The following is a 16,922-nucleotide window of genomic DNA, read 5'->3' as shown; positions in this document are numbered from 1 at the left end:
TCAGCGCAATGCAATTGACGAAAGCCATGATGGAAGCCAGTGGTGTATTGTAGGTGTCGTGGGAAGGGGAAGAAGGATCGCGGAAAATGGGACGCGATGGTACTGAGGGTGGCGGTCAAGAAGGGGGAGGGATACTGGCAATCGGTGTCAGGTTGATATACAGTCGTAACACAGTCAAAGCGAGAGCACGTGATCGTGCCTTTTAGTAGCCTCGTGTACGGGGTGGCGAGAAGGGATAGAGAGGGATAAAGGGAATAGAAGGAAGATCATAACGGCACAGACTGAGGCTGCGTTTTAATCGATTGGCCATCGCGATGGTGCCTTCGGTGGCGGCACTTCGTGAAACCAAACTAAATATGGAACAATGAGAAAACCGAATTCGGTGATGGAGGATGAGTGGCGTGTGTAAAAGTCGATCTACGGGTCCAAGCGCTATAGCAACAGCACAGAGCAATCTCAGATCTATTGTACGTCAGTTGGACATACAAAAGAAAATAAGACGAAACACGAACAAGAAGCGTCCAGAGCGGGCAGGGCGGTCTGTGGCGCGGAGGGCGAAGAAGCTAGAGAAGCCAGCTTTCGGTGCCAACATTGCGATGGGCTCAAGTGTTATCACATTCCACTATCGTTCACCGACTATCTCCCCCTCAATGTTGAGATCATACACAGTTATACGACCGAAGAAGTCGCTGCTTTCTTCGAATACGAGCTTGATACCCTGTACTGCATGTGATGCGACCTCTTGAAGATTGAAGGCTTGTGCTCTATTGACATCTTCCGGATATATTTGGGTGAGTTTTTCCCATGCATCTCCCTCAGACGTCTGGATCTGAACAGTACACCGGGTTCCAACAAAGCCACCCTGGAATGTTAACAATACGCGATGCGGTACGATCGGCGAGGGAAACAATAGTTGGATGGATTGAGGGAGCCCCTATGGCAAACAAGGGGAGCAAGTCAGCCAGCCTCAGGGTGATTGGTAGTCGCATGGAACAAACTTGTTGAGACGTCCAACAAGTCTCTGGACTGCCATCAGTCAAGTATTTCTTCCCAACAGATTTATCCAATGTTGAGCTGACTCTGGAGGTGACGGGACGTTCGTTTACATCGATATTTTGACTAACTATTGGGCTAGATGGCCACTTACTTGACACGAGTATCTGATGTTATGACAGAGACAACATCCCCAGAAGACATATCTTCCGTTCGTAGGATCTGGTGCAAAGGGCGTGCTGGTTTTCGCAAACGTGGTTATTGGTGACGGCTGGACAAAAGTACTTACATTACCGGCCAGAAATGTAGTGAAAACGAACTCTGGCGACGAAGACCTGCCCAGTCAGGTAAATCTGCCGCCGATTTTGCGCTAAAGTCTGGCCGCCTTCGGACCTCGTTGAACGGAAACGGGCCATTACTTACTCAATCATATGGAAGAAAGGAAGGCCTCGCCCAGGACCATTCGAAAGTAATAGAAACCGACACGGGAACGCTTGGGTCCACCGCAATAGCGAGATGGACGAGTATTTAGTTCTATCACTCTTCGTAGTCCACCCCAAGCGGAGTGTACGCGAGTTCAGTTCTCCAACTGTCCGATGAAGAGCCTCTTCACACGCACCCACCATCTCCTTTCGACCAGGAAACACGATCGCAGGATGAGCCCTCCGCCAAATCCTGTTCCTACTTGGCTTCAGAAAGCTCATGATAACGAGCACATGACTTTTGCTTTGAGGACGCTTGCAGAACGAGAGCAGACTCGTGTGCAAGCCCGTAGCTCATCTATTCCGCGTCCACTCTCTCGCAGAATCACTCATATACCTTCTCATACCGAATCTCACCTCACCTCACATTATTCCACCGCAACCTCATACCTTCCGCAGAACAAGCCTTTCAACCGCTACGCCGACGTAGCACCTTACGAACGAACTCGCGTGATCGTTGATGATCGTTATTTCAACGGCAATTGGGTACGAGAGAACGCCGGAGGACACTGGGCAATCGCGACCCAAGCACCACTTCCAACGACCACACACGAATTTCTCAGCATCCTCGCCGATGCCGTCGTCACTCCTCCAGATCCGACATACCCTGGACCCGTGCGTATCAGGACAGTCGTTCAGCTCACTCAGAACATCGAGTCAGGGATGCAGAAAGCCCACACTTACTTCCCATCCAACCCCGGCGAGTCCTATGTCGTACACTCCAGAATCGACAATACGCTTCCACCACTCAAGGTCACCCTACTGAAAGCAGAATCCATCGACTCTGCTCGGTGCCTCCTGAGCACTGTCTCTGTCGCCCCCGTCTCGTCGAACTCACCTCACGAATCCGTCATCTTCAATCATCTCCTCTATCTGGCCTGGCCAGACCATGGCGTTCCCAACGTTGAGGACAGGGCAGGGCTGCTTAACTTCATTCGTCTCGTCGATCAGACGAACAAACAGCCATCTGGGCACCCCGATCAGCCTGAAACCGAGCCCCCCATCATGGTGAACTGCAGCGCAGGAATCGGTCGGACCGGGTCCTTTATCGCCCTCTGTTCTCTCCTGCGTTCATATAACATCCTTTCCACGTCTAAATCCACCCCTGTGGAGTCTTCGATGCCCCCACCTCCGCTTCCTCAATCGCCGCTCGGACCCCTACCTGAGTCCTTGCAGTGGGATCAGGTTGCGCAGGAGATTGACCATTTGAGAGAACAGCGGCCAGGCATGGTGCAACGTCCAGAGCAAGCTTTACTCATTTATGAGTTGCTTATCGCGGCGTTCAATCCATGAGGCAAGGACGGAAGAGGAGGGAAGGACGCACATCTGCGATGGACAATCATTGTCTCCGATGTTTTGTTTGGACGTCAATTGTATGTTTTCTTTCGGGCAGTATAGCTATCTCCCAAGTATATCCGTAGCCTGTACACAGTAGACTGTAGTTGGAAATGCCATGTTATTATTGCACTCTGGGGTACTTGCAATTGTGTGGCACCTGGCCCCGATCTGTGTGGCACCCGCCTTCCGCGGATGCATACTCAATGCTCATGTGGCGAGAGTGTGGGGACGCCGCGAAAGGGTTCACTCCAGGTTCATTCGAACGTCCACCCAACCCCGGCGTACTTTTTCTTTTACCGCTATCTTTGTCTGTACACAATGCACCTTCAATCCTTACCATTCTCGCTCTTTCTTTATCTATGCTCGGTAGCCGCGCACGGTGCGCACGAGGAGTCGAAGGAACCTCTCACCGGTGATGCAGCTCAGTACGCGCAAAGACATGTACGTCTCTGCACCGTCTGTTCACATTGAGAGAACGTAGTTTTGAATGCATACGATTGGACTTGTAGATGGCGACGGAACATCATATGTACGTGAGCATGCTTATAATGTGTCCTGCTCTTGAGCTCAAGTATGCCGTCCTTTCTCACAGCGACTCGTTCGATCTGGCGAGCTTCTTCCAGCTCCATGACTTGAACCGGTATGGCTCTATCGAACCTTTCGGTCTCGGCTTGCTCTCATACTTTATGTAGGGATGGTGTGTGGGACAAGGAAGAGGTTGAGGCCATCTACGGGGTGCACCACGTATACTCACAGAAGAAGTCCAAGGTAATGTCCGTCAACCACATTTCAGCTTCTCCAAGCAATAATATGAAACCCCACCGCGTCTGCAGGATGACGAAGAGCACAAGGCTAAGGCCAAAGTTATTGTCGACACGATAATGAACGCCTTGGACAAGAACAAGGACGAAGTGGTCACGATGGAGGAGTTCGAGAGCGTTGGACTTGCTGCCCTGCCGAATTTCGACAACATGGGAGCCGAGGGACATCATTACGACGTTGAGAGCGGTGCGTCTCCTCTCGATTTTGCTCCCAGATCTGACCTCTCTGACCGTGTACACACCGTGTACCAGAGTTCTTCCTCCACCACGAAGGTACGAATCATACTTGACGCTACTCCCCTCATCCGTGTCTTTACATTTCGTCTCTCCTCGCTCATCCTCATCACCACTATTACTACAGAGGAATATCACTCAACGCCCGAAACCCAAACCGACGAAGCTTACAACCACCCCGAAGACATCGAGCATTTCGCCTCGCACGAGAAGATCGAAATCCAAGAAGCCGAGCGCGAAGCCAAATTCCAAGGCATCTCAGTCGAGGAGGCCCTAGCCCAGCACGAACCCCCGCCTGAAGACCCTAACGCCCCCGCACCGGAGTCTATCACCAACGATTCTGCGAACGTCGTGGCTGAGGGAGGTGATGTCGCTCAAGAGCCCGTGGCGGCGGCGTCGAAGAAGATCCAGGTGCAGCGCGAGCCGTCGCCTGATGAGGTGGATCCTGCTATTCGGTTCAGGGAGGCGAAGGCGGAGAGTGAGAAACATGGGGAATGGGGAAGTGGGGACAGCGGGTATAAGTTCCCCAGCAGTCCGTCCGAGAAGATGAGGTATGTTTGTCTGCTGTGGCGTCGATATCTTGTCGAGTTGGACGACAGTACGCTGACGGCACCTTGACCTTATCTCGTATAGGAAAAATCTCCCGTACAAGGTATGCTTCATTCTTGTCTTCACAGTAACAATAATAATTGGAGATCATGTTCTGACTGCTCTTATTATCACAGTACAAGTTCCGCCGTAGCTGGGGTGACTTCTAGTTGTTGGGCGCACGGAGTATTCGACGAGTCTAGGCCGCTTCCTTTTGGTTAATGTTATGTTCTTCTTTTCTGTCGTCCGTGGAAGGTCCCTATTTAAACTCCATTTCACTCTGCTACCTTGTGGAATGTACCAGCTTACAATATGTCCATGGCTATAACATTCTCTTCTCATGTGGCTCTTCCCTTGACAGGATGAGGCGCACATCCTACAGTTTTGCATGATGTCTGCGAGGATCACATTGGTATATGAACCATCATTGTAGATGGTCAATCATACAAAATGTCAACGAAATAAATTAAAAAGACAAGTGGGTCCAAATCGGTATAAGTGGGAGTCGAAAAGAGTCCGCACGGAAAACGATGATGAAGTCAACATGCACGCAGAGACCACAAACACACACAAAGATGTCAACCATCTTCACGATCATCGTCCTTCAAACATATCCATCGCGATCCCCTGCTCGACCTCATCCCACGCGATATTCCCTCCACTCGCATACACGCTCTCATAGCTCGCAATACTAACACTCGAGAAGAAAGGCACAAGATCTCGTATTGAGTCGATCTGTCGAAGGCCGTTTAGTATCGGACGTCGCATTGGCCGATGGTCTGGGGCTGAAGGGGTGGCGACTGGAGGGAAACGGAGTGAAGCTCCGCTTGGTGATTGGTTGCTCTGTACGGTCGCGGTAAATATTAGAACAGACCAGGACATCTTCCTGACGGAAGCTGTAGGGGCACGTACCTGCGACACGGGCAGTCGTCCTGCGATCTCAGCCAGTTGGTCGAAGATAGCTTCGGGCAGGATATCGTCTGGTCGATACACAGCGTCGACGGTGTCGGTGATGAAAATCCATTGGTGCCTATACGAATATCACCACTAGTGAGCTCTGAGTTGACGAGGATATGTGAAATCCGGGGACTGACACTTGGAATTCCTCCGTCTGCAAGACAAGCAGAAGATCCAGACATTTACAAGCAGAGAGTATGAGAGGAAGGTCTTCCGAGCCATCCGCAGGAAGGTTGGACATCACCGAATCCAATAATCGGTACTACCAGGGGGTTGTCAGGAGCACGTACAACTCGAACCCATTGTAAAATATATACCATCTCGGTCAAGATCACGGGCCAGAAGCTGACCAAGTTGTGTGGCGACAATCGGCACAACAGCACTCGAACGCACAGATAAACTTCTGCTTGGACCACCGGTGCAGTGACGTTCTTCAACACTTCGACAAGCTTCTCTTGGATCGTAGGGAGTGAGGTTAGGAACTGGTTTTTCTCGCCGCAAGCTAAGACATAGGAAAGGCGGCGAAGATTCAACGATCGCAAGAGATTCTCGTATTCTCGGTTTGTGAAGATATTTGTCGATGGTGCGGTGGTTACTTTGCCTATGGAAGCCATATGATCAGAGGCTGCAAGTAATAACTGGGTCGATTGAACGGACCAAGAAGCTCAGGGAAGGCGGTCTTGTCCGCGTCGATAAAGGCCTTCGTGATAGGCCTGAACTGTTCTCCTGCCTCTGGTAGGCTGTTAAAGAATCGATTGTCGTTCAAGATCTCCGCCACGATGGCTCGCCATGCCTTCAAGGCTGGGGGAATGCTGCTCAGCTCTCGAAGAATGCCAAATGTGATGTCATCCATGTCTAGAGGCCTACCAAAACTTTCAGTAAACCATTTGTGACTTTATCCACGAGAGCGCATACCTTGATTTGGCTTTCAGCGAGGGATTGACGATGTAGTATACGATGTTCGTGCATGCGACTGTAACCTTGTCATTATCCATGAGGAACCGCCGCAAGTTGGGAAGAACGTTCTGGAGGACAAAGAGGGTGACCTAAGAGATGTCAGTCAGTCAGGCAGACCATTTGAACGTTTCTGGCATCGATATACCTGCTCGGCCTGATCATTTAATGAAGACTGTTTTGACGCCTGAAGGTCTTGGAGAGACGCGTTGCTCGCCGCCAACTTCTCGTCCAGCCTGCCTTCCGAGACTACTGCGGCAGAAGTAAGAATTTTGAAAAGACACGGCAAAGACTATCAGACTAACCGCGTGGTAGGGGCGAGTCCCGACCATTGACGACCAGGCTGTCTTTCGTCGCTCGACGGATCCAAGAACTAGCTTCCGAACCACGACCAACAGACACTACCACGAGATCAAGTAGTTTGCTGTACGTGTCCTGTGAGCAAGGGAATGTGAGTATCGTAGCCGTTTGAAGTGAATAAAAGGAAAAGGGTCATACCTGCAAATCCTTCCGTATTCGACGATCCTCCATGGCAGTGGTTTGCGTCATCTTATCCGCAAGGACTGTGATGCACCTGTAGGCCGTGTATATACTCAATTCCTGCAGCGACAACCTGACGGCATGGTAAGGACAGACCTGAGGACTGGGAAGACCTGTCCCTTGAAATCCCTGGTGTTGTTGAGGACTTCTTTGGCCAGTTGAAGGAACCTACCCCAGACCTGGATCACCAGCGGGCCTTCCAGTTGTCTCATATACTGTTCCATGAAAGAGAATAAGGTGCCGTCGGTACTAAGAGAAATATGAGCATCATATCGACGACTATGATGCTTTTCTTGGTCGACTCACATATTTGGGTTGACGACCTGACGTCGACCCTTGTCCGAGAGACTGGGGAGGCGGCAAGAGATGCTCTCGCACACCATATGTACTACATTCTGGGCGCTAGAGGTAAGAGTGTCCACCAGCTCGAACGCAGCAGCAGCTTGAGGGGAAGACTCCTGCGCATGATCAATCAAGAGTATTCGTAGACATCAGTCAGCAGAAGACGTACTGAATGCTCACGACTCCAACACTCGATGATGAGCTCGAGGACTTCTGCAGACTGGACGCGAAACAGGTGCTCAAACACTCGTCGACATCGTGCACGGGTCTTGGTGTGTATCAACGACAACGATTCGTCCCGCGCCGACCACGTCTCCGGCTCCGACCATGCCATCGATGCCCAAACATTGAAGAGAACCCGAACACCTTCGTGTAGTGAACGATATCCCGGTGAGCGTGCCTGGGTTCACAGAGTCAGTAATATAGAGAAGGACTCAAATACATACGCACCGTCAGCTGTTCCTCCGCTGCAGGCTGCTGGACAACTTCACTGCTGAACACATTCATAATTCCAAACAAGCCGCTGCTCTCCGCGCCAATAGGTTTCTCTGCGGTAATGCCATCGTCTTCTCCAGGACCAGTGTAAGGCGATGACAAGCTCAGAAGGATGAGACGTTCCAAAGCGTTCAGCAGCATCACGAGCTCTGCATCAGTGGTTGATGCGTGCAAGTCACGATCCAGCAAATACTGTGAAGAGGCCTTCCGAATGTCTGCTAGGCCATGCTGCAACTGTCGACCGACGCAATCGCTCAAGAAAGGAAGGAGTGTTTGTACGTGGTTCCGGAATAACGGGATGGTCATCATGATGAAGTCTAGCCAATGTTGCAGGACAGAGCGATTTGAGGGTGTGCCAATCCCGTCGAGTAGCGTCTGGACGAGTAAAGGGTTTATTGCATAATTAGGTGCGCCTGATTCTTGTGAGCCATCTCGAGACATAGGGCGTTCTGGAAGACCGTCGCTGATAGAAGGTCTTGATGTGGAGTTTTGACGCGGATCGTACGTGGTGGTGGTCGAGATGATGGAGTGAAGAAGGTGGAGAAGCTTGTTTTGCAGCTCTAGACGTTCCTTGTGCACGCAGAGGTAGAGCTTTCCGATGACAGCCGCCTCCACCCCCTCGAGTGCCAGAGAGTCAATATCTCCGCGAGCGATGACAGTCTGGAGTAGTTCAATGGCAGTTGATTGGATGACGATGTTGAAGGGTATCATGGTCTCGACCCTTTTATGTTTGCATTCGGACTGCAAAAATCTAGACCGAGTGTGAGAAGCTGCCCGGTGGATATATGAGGCGAGGCTCTTACCTTGTCAAAAGGTCCACAAGGACATCCTGGTACGTCGCATCCACCTGAGCAATACCGGCTGTACATAATTTATATCGGTCTTCAATGCGAGTAGTAAAATGTACTCACAAGCTTCGAGTCGTTCGAGCATGCCCGGATGAGGAGACCGGCGTATTTCGTTGGAGCGTATTGTCTTGCTGAAGCCTTGACCGCCAAAGCGCACAACCGAAAGCAGTGTTTCCAGTAGATAGTTGACGTAGGACTGATCAAATGGCCGTTCGTAGGAGAAATCAAGGATCTCTTTTCCATCGAGATTGGTCACTGATGGTACTCGCCGCATGGTTGGGTCCAAGAGGTCGTACAGTATAGGGTCTAGTATTCTGAAAAACGTCTGAGCAACAGGATCAACTATGGACAAGGTGGACATACCGAAGGTAGGACTTCAGACTACATCGCATCCAAGTCTCGCCAATGCGCCGCAGATTGGGGTCGTCGTTCTTAAGAGTGTCGAGAACCATCATCATCGGTATCCTAAATCGGAAGCCCGGAAGCTGTTCGTCCTCTAGATTCAGGCATTAGCCCAAGTGATAAATGGCAGGCTACGTAGGTCAACATACCTGTCAACCTCCAGAAGACTCCAAACGCCTCGTAACGCTCCTGAACATTCCGAGATTCGGGGGAGGTCAAACTCTGCGCGATGACGGACTCGATATGCGGGCGCTTCAGAACGTGTTCTAGGTCCCAGATCAGATGCATAGCTCGGACGTGATATACAGTATACTCAGGTCGAAGGTACGAGAAGAGCTATGGATTGTGGTAAATATGCATTAGCATATCAGTACAGCTGCAAACAGTGAGCGTACCGTTTGGACGATCTTGAATGCGACAGACCGATCTTGGACGCTCACGCACGGCTCGATCTGATGGGCCCCCTGGAGAGAAATCACTAGAGTGACGATTCGATTGACGAGGGTGAACGTCCTGCCCTGGATGCCAACGATATCAGCTGGGAGATTCATGGGAATACTAGTCTGGATGACCCAACCTTTTCGTCGAGCATCGTTAGCATCGTAGACAGCCAAACTGTCGGACTCCAATCGACCTGGATCTTCGTTCGGTCATCGCCGCTCAACCCTTCGACAAGCTTGTTTAGGAGGACGAGACATTGCAGCAACAACCCATGAAGGTACGAGACGTGCGGTGTTGGAGAGGAAAGTGCTAGTGCGCAGTGGACACTGAACTTCGCCAGGTCGGAGAATACTGTGACGAATGGCGAGCCATGAGACCCAGAGTCGGGCAACGACGTGGGCACGTCATAAAATGAGCAGGCTAAGCCGTAAGGACTAAGGTTTCCCGACGTCAATTTTGGGTCCGCTGTATCGGGTAGGTCGAGGAGCGCCGGTGCTGGAATTTGCTGGAGGATGATCTCTTCGAGCTGGAGTGCTTCCGAGATCGAGGCCAGGGAAGACTTGGAACCTTGGTCTATCATTTGAGACTGAAAAGGGGTGAGGTGATCGTCCAAGCGAAATAAAGATGGCCGTACCTGGACAATGTTCATAACTGCGGCGAATACAATCGGTAGGTGGACTGTCTGGATCTCTTCATCACGAACATGGAATTTCGTGAGGATAAACTTCACAAGGTCAATAGCCTGACAGTCTCAAGTTAGCATGAGCCGTTGGCCGCACTAAGTCAGCGACCTCACCTCATGATGAGTGCCGTCGCCGGTAACTTCTGAAACCAAGGGTTCAAAGAGCTTCCGCCACACTATCCTCGGTTCAACGGCCTCATATAGTGTACTAGCGGTCATCACGAGCTACGAGTATATCCGTCAGCGAATATGAAAGGAGCACACCAGCTAGAAACTGACATCTTCTCCGTTATTTACACTTGACTCGATGCACTTCTTGAGGGCCTTGAACGTGTCGAAAATCAGAACCTCCGTCAGAGGCCCGCCGACTTCCCATTTATCTAGAAGAGAGATAAAGATCTTGAACGGTCGTGATTCGGAATATTCGGCAGAGGGTGAGAACATCTCGTCCTGAACAAATACTCGTCAGCAAGGTTGAGAATCATACTTTGCGAGGAACACACTCACCCTGAGAGTCGACCGGAGCAGCTCGAGTGCATTAGCACGTAGATACGCCACTTGTTGCTCGGAATTTTCATCCGCTCCTAGCAGCCAGGTATACAGTCGACGGTTGAGCGAGAGGTCTCGTCGCATAACTACACTCGTCGCTGCACGCATAAGAATGGCGCGGTCTTCAGGCGAGGCTTTCTGCACGGCCGCATTATCGATTCGAAGGGATTGGAGTAGAAGATCAAGTGCTCCGCGGCGAACCAAAAGATTGTCGTCTTCGAGAGCTGCAGCGAAAGCACGGATCATGAGGCCAGTATCTCGTCCAACTATGGAAGTGATGTCTACAGTGCATGGAGTCAGAAACGTCTCGCTGCGGAACGATGTTACAAAGTCGACGCACCCTCATCACCGTTGAGGCGAGGCAATCGACGGGACAGGAAGTTCAGTGACGTTCCTCGAGCGGAAGGCATTGTGAGCATGACGAGCCATATATTTTGGAGGAAGAACGAAGGAGAGACTGTCCCAGACAAGCGATCTAGGAGACCGAGGACCTGGGCCACAATTCGCGTGAGAGGGTGCGAATAAAGAGCGAACGCTGCATACCTTGTCAAAGAACTCGCCCGTCTCTTCCTCTAGCCCAGGCAACAGCGCCAAGATAAAAGACTTCATCACCGGCCTAAGACCGGCTTGTAATGGTAGGAAATACATGTCGTATATGTTCAATAGCGTGGGCTGTGGCGACCGTTAATCACTCAACGACCATGGACGTCCAAACCTAGCGCACCTTCACCGATGTAGCTGCATATTCAAAGAAGGGGAACAGGCCAGATGCCCACAATGGTAGGTCACGCTTGAGGCCTTCAGACTATGGCGATATCGGTGTCAAGTATTTGAATAGTAATGTTTGACGCACCCCGACGACCGAGATAATGTGTGAGTAGACATCCAAGGCCCTCGAATGGACTCCGCTGGGTAATGCGGGGTTAAGACATTGGGAGAGTCGTTTAGCGACAATGATCTTCCGAGGGATTTCCTTGAACTGCATGTACGCTTGCAGCGTCTGTGATACCATTCATGTCACTTTGCAGTTCAAAGCTGAGAACGTAAGCCTGCGTACCTTCAGTAACTGCTTCAAGAAAGCTATGAAATCCGCCCATTCATGAACACTGTCGAACGAACTGAGGCATTTCTCCACTTGCTGCGCGTACTTCTTGTACTTCGGGTCGGACGCGTAGGTCTGCAGCAATGCTCCTGGATGGCCATTCAGTGCTGTAACAACAAGCCTGGGGAGTTACATATGGGCACACCAACCACGATCACTGACTCTCTCTGAGATGCGTGCAGAGCCCCTTTTGATACTGTCTTCCGTGGCCATATTATGAGGATCCGCGGTGTCGGTGGACGGTCATAAGCCGAGCACCAAAGCTAAGTAAACCTAGAACAATAATGGCCTAGCAAGTATTCCAGATATTAGAGTAGAAACCTCGCTAGCTTGATAGTGAAGAATTAGAGTCAAGGAGGATATCCAGAAGTAGAACAGTGGAATGACGCGAAGCTATGAGTACGGCGGCGTATTGCCACGGGTCGGAACTGTGGTTACACTTGGCAGTACCCACACTGAGACTGGGGTTAGGGTCTCATTCGATCATACAACAAGCACCGCACTACATTTGGAAAAGCATCCCTCGCCAGTTGAGAATATTTGTGGAGACAGAAGACCCTCGTATCCAAGCTCGGTAAGAGAAGATTCAGCGGGAACAACACACGTAGATAATTATTACAGACAATGCAAAGCGGATGAACAAGTGATAGAGGGATCCTACAACAACGAAAGCAAGACAAAACTCTACGAGCGATGTAATTTAGGCAGGCGGAGCCGAAATCTTCTGGGACTGATCCATCACGACCTCTGCAGTGCCTAGATTGGATGGCTTTGGCACTGGCACACGAGCAACACCAGGTGTACTCGTACCAACGGTATCAACGGATACACCTCGTGAGGATGCTGCAGAGTTTGGGTTGTTTGGAGGGCGACCTCGTCGCTTTGGCGCGGGAGGAGCAAGTGTTGGATGAGCAGCCAATGACAAGGAGGGAAGCTTTGGTAGCATGACGGTGGATGGGCCTGAGCTCGCGGAGAAGGAGTCGGGGAAGAGAGAAGGCAGCATGGGCGGTTGAGGGGCGGTAACAGCGGCAGCGGCGGCGGCTTGAGCAGAGGCAAGCTCGGACTCCTTATCACCTAGCCAGGACCTAGCGAACCATCGACCACCTGCTATTCCGCGAATTTCTCGATTCGCAGGGCGCCAATGGCGAACTTTCTTGCCAGAGCGGTCGAGGGGAAGGACGGGTGCCCAACCTGTGCCGATTTTGGGTGCAGGTTGCACATGGAATGGTTTGCTCGGTAGTGGATAGCGGGGATGAGGAGCAGAATCCAGATTGATTTCCTCTGCAGCCGGAGCAGCTAGTCCGGAAGTGGAAGGGGCAACGCTTTGCACGTCGGCTGCAGGAGATGAGGGAGCAGTCCCGGTATAACCTACAAAAAATGAAAGCCGTATAACTACAATGAGCGGAATGTTGACTTGGGTGAATAACCCGACGCGTACCTTCGCTCAACTCCCCCGCATAGTCAATGATGTGTGGGGCAATAGGGGGAATAGTGATGGTGGTCTTACTTCAGATGTCGAGCAGATCAGTATATACCCCTGGATGAACAAATTTAGACATACGTTGGTCCAGATTTGCGGGGTGCTCGTAAAGCAGCAGTAGTACCCCTCGGTACACCTCTCCCGCGAGACGTAGAGGGTGGCTGTGGCAAGCGAGCGGGGTCAACATGTATGTCTGCGACCTCTACGGGTACTGCAGATCTATCCACTACAGTATAAAGTGTCAGAAAGAGAGGGGAAATGTGAGAGAAATATGAAGGGAATAAATGACCACGCACCACCACCGCCTCTCTTTCCCCTACCTCGACCCCTACCGCGCCCTCGACCACGACCAGTGCCACGGACTGGCGCTACGACTGGAACTGGTGCTGGAGAAGCGGTGAGAGCCACTGGCAAAGGCGTGACCGAAGGGGTCACCGAAGCAGAAGGCGCGTCGCCATCGTCGTCATCAATGAGCTGGTCTTCCTCCTCCTCCTCCTCCTCCCCCTCCTCCTTCTCCTCCACTTCTCCCTCTTCCCCACTATTTGCAGCCTCCTCTCCAGTCGCACCATCAACCTTGATGAATTTCGTCCCAGTTTCGGGCTTGTTGACGACAAGCTTCACACGAAACCTGCCTGTACGACTGGGTGTCGAGTTCGACGGTGGGGGGCTCTCCTCCTCACGAAGGGTGGAGATCTGAGGCGCGTCCATGTCGACGTCTTCGTCCATTTTAGGTGATCCTGATTCTTGGTGGTGATGGTCGTCTGGCCTCGAGTCAGACGTTGAAGGACCGTAGCTGATCCAAGGAGAGACACGGAACGTTTCCATGTCAAGATTTCACTTTGACCCGGTGGCGATGGGTGGCGCATAACAGGAGCAGCGCTTCTCAAGCACGGGAACTTAACAGAGGTCGGAATACGAATGTGTCTTGAACTCATTGATCCTCTTCACGGTATTTATCCAAAAGATCTAGTCACTATTGATATGCTGCAGCGATGTCCTAGCGGGCTCTTCGTAATCGACGTTTGCAAGACCTGACGCTATATATCACCATTCCACGCCCAGCAACACGCAAAACACCAACGCTCTCGAGGATCTCGTAAAGACCAAGAAATAATCATCAACCAGTTGAACTTCAGTGATACACTGGCCCACGATCTTGCGAAAGCTATGCCATGTACAACACTTCAACCACTGCTCTATCCCATCCGGTTTGATGTCCCCTCATAACCCTCCCACTTGGGCAGTCCGTCGTTGACGTCCGCAATCCTCGTTCCGTAGAAGATATGAGCCGTAGGTTTCACCTCATCCGACCGCTTGATCATCCCTTCATTATCCCTCTCCAGATGCGGTCCCCACACACTGACATTATTCGTCTTGGAATTCTTCGAGGCGACGGTACATCCACATGTCTTGCACCTGAAGCGAGTCTTCCATGGTTTGTCAGGATTGACGAAGGAATCTAGACGCTCAGCATGCGGCTGAGGGTGAGTGAAGGTGAAGTTCGAGGCATCGTTGTGAATGGTCCAATTGTAGGGACAAGCTGCCACAGAGATGAGAGCGAGCGTGAATGACTATAGCGAGCAATGAAGGTGCAAAACATACCGTTAAGACGCTGGCAGCCCGTGCAGTGACAATACGCTCGCATTTTGGGCGGAGCTGTTATTGTGTAAGAAGCTTGACCACAGAAACAGCCACCTTTCAAAGGATTCTCTGCGCTAATCGTAGAGTTGGGCATGGTATGCGATGAATAGGGTGTCCAAGCAAAGGATGTGTGCAAAGAGGTGTCGAGTGTTCAGTGTCATGGGAGGAGCGTCGGACCCACATCGGGCGTCCGTTCCGTTGCAGACGCATGTGTATTCTCCTTCCACAACTGTGTCCTGCAGTCTTAGGGATAATCAAAGAGCTACCATATTTTAAGGATCGAACATTCGGGCCTGCCAGTGGCGACCAGTGAGCTTTGTGGGGTTATTATGAGACCATAGACAGTTGGCGCCAATCCTGAAGCAGATGTTTAGCCAGCCACTAGCGTTAGATGACATGCAGATACAAGGAGACGACCCCGATTGTTTGGTGAAATTCTCGAAGGATGCATAGATGAACGTTAATGAACGAGCGGATCCCAGAGCAGGCTGGTGGTCAAAGGAAAAGGAGGAAAATTGCGATAAAAAAGCCAGCATTACATAAGATGAATTTGGGGGCCGACTTCTTCCGCTCGTCGTTGGCGCACGAAACGCCTAGATATTGTTACCCACCTGCTCACCCCTACCGCCCGGTACGCTCTCGTCTTGCCTATTCAACCAGTCGTCGTTACCTTACCTGTGCTCTTCAACCTCGATATTAGTCCTCAGTTCTTTGAAGGAACCCGCCGACTCACCACCTCCTTCATCGGCCGGATAGAAAAGGGCGACACCATGGTTTCCTCCACCGTCAACGTGGGTCCACCAACATTTATATCATACTACCTGGTTTTCCTGACGACAGTGGCCACTTCATTTGTTTTATATAGGTTGTCCGGTACACGGCCCTTCTTTCAGGCGTATTCTATGGTGTATTGCATCGCCGAACATTACAAAAACAACACGACGAGGACAAGGCGCGCCACGCAATCCATGAGCGGGAACACCTTATTCATCAGGCGAAAGAGGCTTGGAAGAGGAAGCAGGAGGGCTCTAAGGATGGTAGTGAGTGTTCTCATATACTTGTCTCGTGTAGCTGTTGCGCGACGGTTGCACAAGACGGCGCACAAAATGCAGGCAACAACCACGTCTTCATGCGCGTTACCCCAATCCTCCCCAACCTAGACTATAAGATTCTTGCTGGACACTGGCTTGTTTGCGTGCCAGGCCTCTGGCCAGAAGTCTTGAATTCCTCCGTTTTCTGCATGGTCCTTTTCAACTAATACTTTGCCTCTCTAATCTTCTACCTATGTGACGTGTACTGGACTCATCATTCTTTATACAGTTATCACCGACCCAGAAGACCCCAAATTCGACCTCGAGAAGCTGCTGGCCAAGTGGGAGAGCGATTTGAAGTAGTTGCTTCTCTCCTCCTGTCGCGTCCGTGTCGTTAACATAGAGCGCTTTTGTGGATATTCTTATTTGAACTCTTGGCCTTTGCTCGACACCTCCTGGCCCGCCTGCTTACCTGTGGTAACTATACGTCATATCCATCTACTCTGCATTACTTCCGTCTTTCCAAACGCAAATGCCGACGGGCTTTGTCGTGCTGGTCGCACTGCAGAACGTCGCGCCGTAATGATCCGCCAGTCGGTTCAAGTTGTGCATAACACGATTCTGGTCCTATCTTCTTCTGGTGGGACATCAGAGCGAAATGCAGAACTACCAGTCTCCAGACGTGAGACGCGTCTCATGGGTGCCACAATTGGCTGTGTTTGCACGACTTGGAATAGCTTCCGGCTCGCCACAGCCTGCGTTACGCCCATTGGGATTGGCTTCGACCTCTTGCCCTTTGGAGTAAGTTGATCAAGTCGTGTGCTTCGCGGGGATCAATTGCGACAATTGTAGGGCATGGTATTCGTCAACGAAGGCAAAGTGACTACGTTGCGTGCCTAATCCCACTGCGCACTGTGCTATGTAAAATAGTTCGTCACAATTTCTCACCGTAAAAGAACTCGTCTCGAGGACGTTGCCGGCACAGGCTGGCATGTTCGATCC

At 51.2% G+C, this 16,922-nt stretch overlaps 6 protein-coding genes across 6 annotated transcripts; 3 read left to right on the top strand and 3 right to left on the bottom strand.

Annotated features, from left to right (window-relative positions):
* Window positions 1–883: 883 nt before the first annotated feature.
* STEHIDRAFT_143773 (phosphatases II) lies at window positions 884–2,930 on the top strand (the record flags this gene model as incomplete). The annotated part of the gene is made up of 2 exons (XM_007298773.1): window positions 884–888; window positions 1,649–2,930. The coding sequence occupies 2 exons, from the start codon at window positions 884–886 to the stop codon at window positions 2,766–2,768; spliced, it is 1,125 nt and encodes a 374-aa protein (XP_007298835.1). The 3' UTR covers window positions 2,769–2,930.
* A 142-nt stretch (window positions 2,931–3,072) lies between these two features.
* Window positions 3,073–4,833, top strand: STEHIDRAFT_164684 (uncharacterized protein). Its single transcript, XM_007298772.1, has 9 exons — window positions 3,073–3,254; window positions 3,323–3,342; window positions 3,406–3,453; window positions 3,506–3,581; window positions 3,647–3,821; window positions 3,887–3,907; window positions 3,996–4,419; window positions 4,502–4,520; window positions 4,594–4,833. The coding sequence occupies exons 1-9, from the start codon at window positions 3,132–3,134 to the stop codon at window positions 4,624–4,626; spliced, it is 939 nt and encodes a 312-aa protein (XP_007298834.1). The 5' UTR covers window positions 3,073–3,131; the 3' UTR covers window positions 4,627–4,833.
* A 107-nt stretch (window positions 4,834–4,940) lies between these two features.
* STEHIDRAFT_143770 (uncharacterized protein) lies at window positions 4,941–12,100 on the bottom strand. Its single transcript, XM_007298771.1, has 29 exons — window positions 11,918–12,100; window positions 11,724–11,857; window positions 11,520–11,666; window positions 11,391–11,471; window positions 11,210–11,338; window positions 11,007–11,157; window positions 10,625–10,947; window positions 10,397–10,567; window positions 10,232–10,342; window positions 10,070–10,177; window positions 9,572–10,021; window positions 9,390–9,512; window positions 9,144–9,330; window positions 8,956–9,088; window positions 8,656–8,906; window positions 8,548–8,605; window positions 7,700–8,495; window positions 7,419–7,649; window positions 7,214–7,365; window positions 7,004–7,156; window positions 6,866–6,941; window positions 6,673–6,802; window positions 6,516–6,619; window positions 6,329–6,459; window positions 6,071–6,276; window positions 5,731–6,014; window positions 5,551–5,675; window positions 5,369–5,486; window positions 4,941–5,299 (listed from the first exon to the last, which is right to left on the bottom strand). Exons 1-29 carry the CDS (start codon window positions 11,979–11,981, stop codon window positions 5,051–5,053), a joined length of 5,376 nt encoding a protein of 1,791 aa, XP_007298833.1. The 5' UTR covers window positions 11,982–12,100; the 3' UTR covers window positions 4,941–5,050.
* A 257-nt stretch (window positions 12,101–12,357) lies between these two features.
* Window positions 12,358–14,042, bottom strand: STEHIDRAFT_117416 (uncharacterized protein). Its single transcript, XM_007298770.1, has 4 exons — window positions 13,545–14,042; window positions 13,330–13,474; window positions 13,207–13,274; window positions 12,358–13,136 (listed from the first exon to the last, which is right to left on the bottom strand). Exons 1-4 carry the CDS (start codon window positions 13,972–13,974, stop codon window positions 12,469–12,471), a joined length of 1,311 nt encoding a protein of 436 aa, XP_007298832.1. The 5' UTR covers window positions 13,975–14,042; the 3' UTR covers window positions 12,358–12,468.
* Window positions 14,043–14,279: 237 nt separating this feature from the next.
* STEHIDRAFT_89359 (uncharacterized protein) lies at window positions 14,280–14,991 on the bottom strand. Its single transcript, XM_007298225.1, has 2 exons — window positions 14,851–14,991; window positions 14,280–14,788 (listed from the first exon to the last, which is right to left on the bottom strand). The coding sequence occupies exons 1-2, from the start codon at window positions 14,981–14,983 to the stop codon at window positions 14,445–14,447; spliced, it is 477 nt and encodes a 158-aa protein (XP_007298287.1). The 5' UTR covers window positions 14,984–14,991; the 3' UTR covers window positions 14,280–14,444.
* Window positions 14,992–15,659: 668 nt separating this feature from the next.
* STEHIDRAFT_127218 (uncharacterized protein) lies at window positions 15,660–16,283 on the top strand (the record flags this gene model as incomplete). The annotated part of the gene is made up of 3 exons (XM_007298769.1): window positions 15,660–15,680; window positions 15,755–15,929; window positions 16,210–16,283. The coding sequence occupies 3 exons, from the start codon at window positions 15,660–15,662 to the stop codon at window positions 16,281–16,283; spliced, it is 270 nt and encodes an 89-aa protein (XP_007298831.1).
* Between the last annotated feature and the right edge of the window lie 639 nt (window positions 16,284–16,922).

Source organism: Stereum hirsutum (genome assembly GCF_000264905.1).
Source record: "Stereum hirsutum FP-91666 SS1 unplaced genomic scaffold STEHIscaffold_1, whole genome shotgun sequence".
NCBI lineage: Eukaryota > Fungi > Basidiomycota > Agaricomycetes > Russulales > Stereaceae > Stereum > Stereum hirsutum.
Note: the sequence above shows the minus strand (reverse complement) of the source record. Positions and strands in the feature narration are given on the sequence as shown.